The sequence below is a fragment of the Arachis duranensis genome, chromosome 1 (assembly GCF_000817695.3).
Source record: "Arachis duranensis cultivar V14167 chromosome 1, aradu.V14167.gnm2.J7QH, whole genome shotgun sequence".
Classification (NCBI taxonomy): domain Eukaryota; kingdom Viridiplantae; phylum Streptophyta; class Magnoliopsida; order Fabales; family Fabaceae; genus Arachis; species Arachis duranensis.
Window position 1 is genome coordinate 77257162 of NC_029772.3, and position 3981 is coordinate 77261142.

The 3981-nt window shown below is 37.2% G+C and overlaps 1 protein-coding gene across 1 annotated transcript; it reads right to left on the reverse strand.

Annotated features, from left to right (window-relative positions):
• Positions 1 to 2: 2 nt before the first annotated feature.
• LOC107491981 (uncharacterized) lies at positions 3 to 1757 on the reverse strand. The gene has a single exon (XM_016112931.1). It carries the CDS (start codon positions 1755 to 1757, stop codon positions 3 to 5), a length of 1755 nt encoding a protein of 584 aa, XP_015968417.1.
• Positions 1758 to 3981: the final 2224 nt, after the last annotated feature.

Below are 3981 nucleotides of genomic sequence, written 5' to 3' on the forward strand. Positions count from 1 at the left end.
AATTAAAATTGGGATTTAGGTACCCAAGTGAATTTGGGTCCTTGATGGTTAGTATGAGCATAATGCCCATAAGGTGCCCATCTTGTATCTTGACTACGAAAGTTTATATTTTTAATTCTAGTAAAGCATACGGGTGCTATATGACCTGCTTTATTACAATAATGACATATGACATTTGGATTATGCATCCTATGCATGTTTCTAAATGGTTGCCTAGGTTGTTTCCTAAATGCAACATTTTTTGATCTATATGCATTGTGATTATAATTTCTAAATGAAGCATGTTGAGGGGGATGTTTAAAGGCTTCATTCCTTTTAGGCATGCTTGCCTTTTGGGCTTGCGGTTGCCTAATAGGAGTTTTAGCATTTTTAAATTTTCCTTTTTCAAAACCTAAACCTTCCTTATTATGAACATGCTTTTGGTTTTTCAACATTTTATCTAAGTTCTTTGAAGATTCATTGAACTTAGCTAAAGTGTTCTTAAGATTTGTAATTTCATTTTCATGCATTTTACAAGATTTGTATGGATCACTACTTGTGCTATACTTATCTTTTCCAAGATTGATATTCTTGTTTTTCAACATCTCATTTTGTTTTAAAAGATCCATATTCTTTTTCTTTAGGAGAGAATAATCTTGGGTAAGTTTTGTGTACACTTCAAGTAAGGCATCATATTCATCTTGTAAATTAAAAGAAGTGGGGTTGTCATTACTAACCTTTTCTTCGCTTGCCATTAAGCAAAGATTTGCAACCTCGTCGTCATCGGAGTCGGATTCATCCTCGTTCTCCCATGATATGTATGCTTTCTCTTTCTTCTTAAATTTCTTGTTTTTGTCCTCCTTTTGAAGTTTTGGACAATTGGGTTTGATGTGTCCAACTTCTCCACACTCATAGCATTTTGGTACTTTTGTTTTGCTCTTGAAGTTTTTCTTCATTGCAAACTTATTGAATCTTTTTAATAAGAGTGCAAATTCTTCATCTCCTTCTTCTTCATTATCATCACTCTCTTCTTGCAGTGATGTTGTTTTAAGGGCGAGACTTTTCTTCTTGCTTTCTTCACCTTTTTGTCTATTTAGCATAGTCATTTCATAGGAGAGTAGATTACCTCGTAGTTGATCAAATGTGAGTTGATCATAGAGCCTTCCTTCCACAATGGCATTCACTTTGGAGTTCCATTTTGGTGTAAGGCTTGTAAGCACCTTGGTCACAATTTGTTTATCATTGTATTTTGTACCAAGCATGCTTAGATTGTTGAAGATCTTAGAGAGTCTTTCAAGAGCTTCTTCAATGCTCTCTTCATCTTTCATTTTAAAATTTTCCCATTCATGAACCAACATAAATACCTTTGATTCTTTAACGTGGTCGATTCCTTCGTAAGTGATTTGGAGTTTATCCCAAATCTCTTTAGCGGTTTCACATGTAGAGATCTTCATATAATCATGCTCATTAAGTTCACAATGAATGAAGTTGATGGCTTTATCATTCATTGCCACTTTCTTCCAATCATCGTCACTATATTCATCTTCTCCTTTCGGTACTTGCTTTGAGACGGAGACTTCTCCTTCTTTAGCGCTTGTTGTCTTTGTTGGAATGTGATTTCCATTCTCAATAACTTTCCAAATCCTCACATCTTGAGAACGGATCCAAATTCTCATCTTATTTTTCCAATAAGAGTAATTTGTTCCGCTAAAAAGAGGAGGTCTAGCAGTTGAGTTACCTTCGCTAGTGTTGTTGTTGTTAAAGCCTGTGCTTGCCATGATCTTTTCCCTTAAACGGTTAAGTCTTTCAAAGGGTTAAGCTCTGATACCACTTGAAGAACCTATGCACAATTACTCAAGAGGGGGGGGGTGAATTGAGTATTGCAACAACAATGAATCCTTTTGCGAAAGTTAAAGACAATATACAAAAAGTGTTATTGTACTAGTATTTTTCCAAGAGCTTAACTCAATTGCTAAGCATTTATAAGGAGCTTTTACTTTCCAATAGACACCAACTCAAATAAATTGATCAAGCTTTTCACCAATCGGACTTAAGCTACTCCTTAAGTACTTACGAAGCTACTTTTCGATCACAATTTATTTGCTCAAAGGTAAAAGACAATAATATTGAAGAGATGAGTTTGGAGAGATGCAAACTCTATTTAGAGTGGTTCGGCACAATCCTTGTCCTACGTCCACTTTCTTTCTCAATCGCAATTGAGAAGTTCCACTATTGCCAAGCTTCAAGGTGCTCGCGCAAACCTTTTACAATCTGAGTCTTTGGTTTCTAACACCTCACGGTATATGATCACCACTCGTATACTAACCCACTCCACTTAGAGATACCTTCTCTAAGATTTGCCTTGAGTACTTAGTATACCTTTTGGTATCCTCACCGACTATAGTGTTTGTAACTCTTGACTCAACCTTGGAGATCACACTCCAATTTACAAAGTGTACAAGAAAGCAATTCTCAAAGAATTGTTGAGATGAAATGAATGCTCTTTAGAAGAGTTTGAGATTACAAGTTTAGCACTATTGAACCAATTGATATTGCTCTCTCAAATTGTGTATTATAACGCCTTAAAAAATGTGTAGAATGAAAGAATATGAACAAGATAGTTTCCAAATACTCAAGTTTGTGAAATAAGGCTTCAATCCATCTATTTATAGATTCCCCAAACCTTAGAAACGTTGGGGAATTAATGGGATGGAGCCTTTATGTCAAAACTAGCCGTTTTTTATGTTTTTGAATTATTTGCATCGATGCATAACACTTTGCATCGATGCAAATGTGTTTTTGACGCTGAAATTTGAATTTTCAGCTAGGTTGCATCGATGCAAACATCTTTGCATCGATGCAACAAGTCGTTGCATGCTTTGCATCGATGCAAGATGAGTGTGCATCGATGCAAACCTTAAAGAATGGCTTAAAATCACTTCAAAATACTTAGGATTGATCTCAAACTTGTTGGAGTCAATTCCTATGCTTTTGTACCTTTGAAAACAAGTTTTAAACCATTTGGCTAGCATCGAATTGCAAGATGTGCATCAAAACATTTTGTGAGTGTGTGTTGAGAGATTTAGCAATTGGTTCTTAACAAGAAGTTACCTAAGTCCTAAGACACTATACTTGTCTTCAAATGTTGTGGACTTGAGTTTCTTGTTGTTGTTGTGTTGCTTTCAACTCTTCATTCCTCAATGTTGAATGTTGGTTGATCTTTCAATCATGCTTGTTCATTCAAGTTGTTTGTTGGTTTGTCTTACATGTCGTTTGTTGGTTTGTCATTCATCAAAACCTACGAATACAAACTTCACATACAAGCAACATGATTTACAAGAGGTGTTGAGGTGATTGGTGAATGGGTGAAGAAGAAGAGAGAGAGTGGTGGGGTAGGTGGGGATCCTGTGGGGTCCACAGATCCTGAGGTGTCAAGGAAAAGTCATCCCTGCACCAAATGGCATGCAAAAATGCGTTTTTAGCCATTTCTGGCGTTAAACGCCGGGCTGGTGCCCATTTCTGGCGTTTAACGCCGAATGCTTGCCTTTTTCTGGCGTTTAACGCCAGTCTGGTGCCCCTTTCTGGCGTTAAACGCCCAGAATGGTGCCAGACTGGGTGTTAAACGCCCAACTGCTAGCCTCACTGGCGTTTAAACGCCAACAGGTTCTTCCTCCAGGGTGTGCTATTTTTCTTTCTGTTTTTCATTCTGTTTTTGCTTTTTTTCATTGATTTTGTGACTTCTCATGATCATCAACCTACAAAAGAACATAAAATAACAAAGGAAAATAGATAAAATATAACATTGGGTTGCCTCCCAACAAGCGCTTCTTTAATGTCAGTAGCTTGATAGAGGACTCTCATGGAGCCTCACAGGTGCTCAGAGCAATGTTGGAACCTCCCAACACCAAACTTAGAGTTTGAATGTGGGGGTTCAACACCAAACTTAGAGTTTGGTTGTGACTTCCCAACACCAAACTTAGAGTTTGACTGTGGGGGCTCTGT

Bases quoted from the DNA above. Each gene is read 5' to 3' on its own strand.
- LOC107491981 (XM_016112931.1), bottom strand. From the start codon at position 1,757: ATGGCAAGCACAGGCTTTAACAACAACAACACTAGCGAAGGTAACTCA.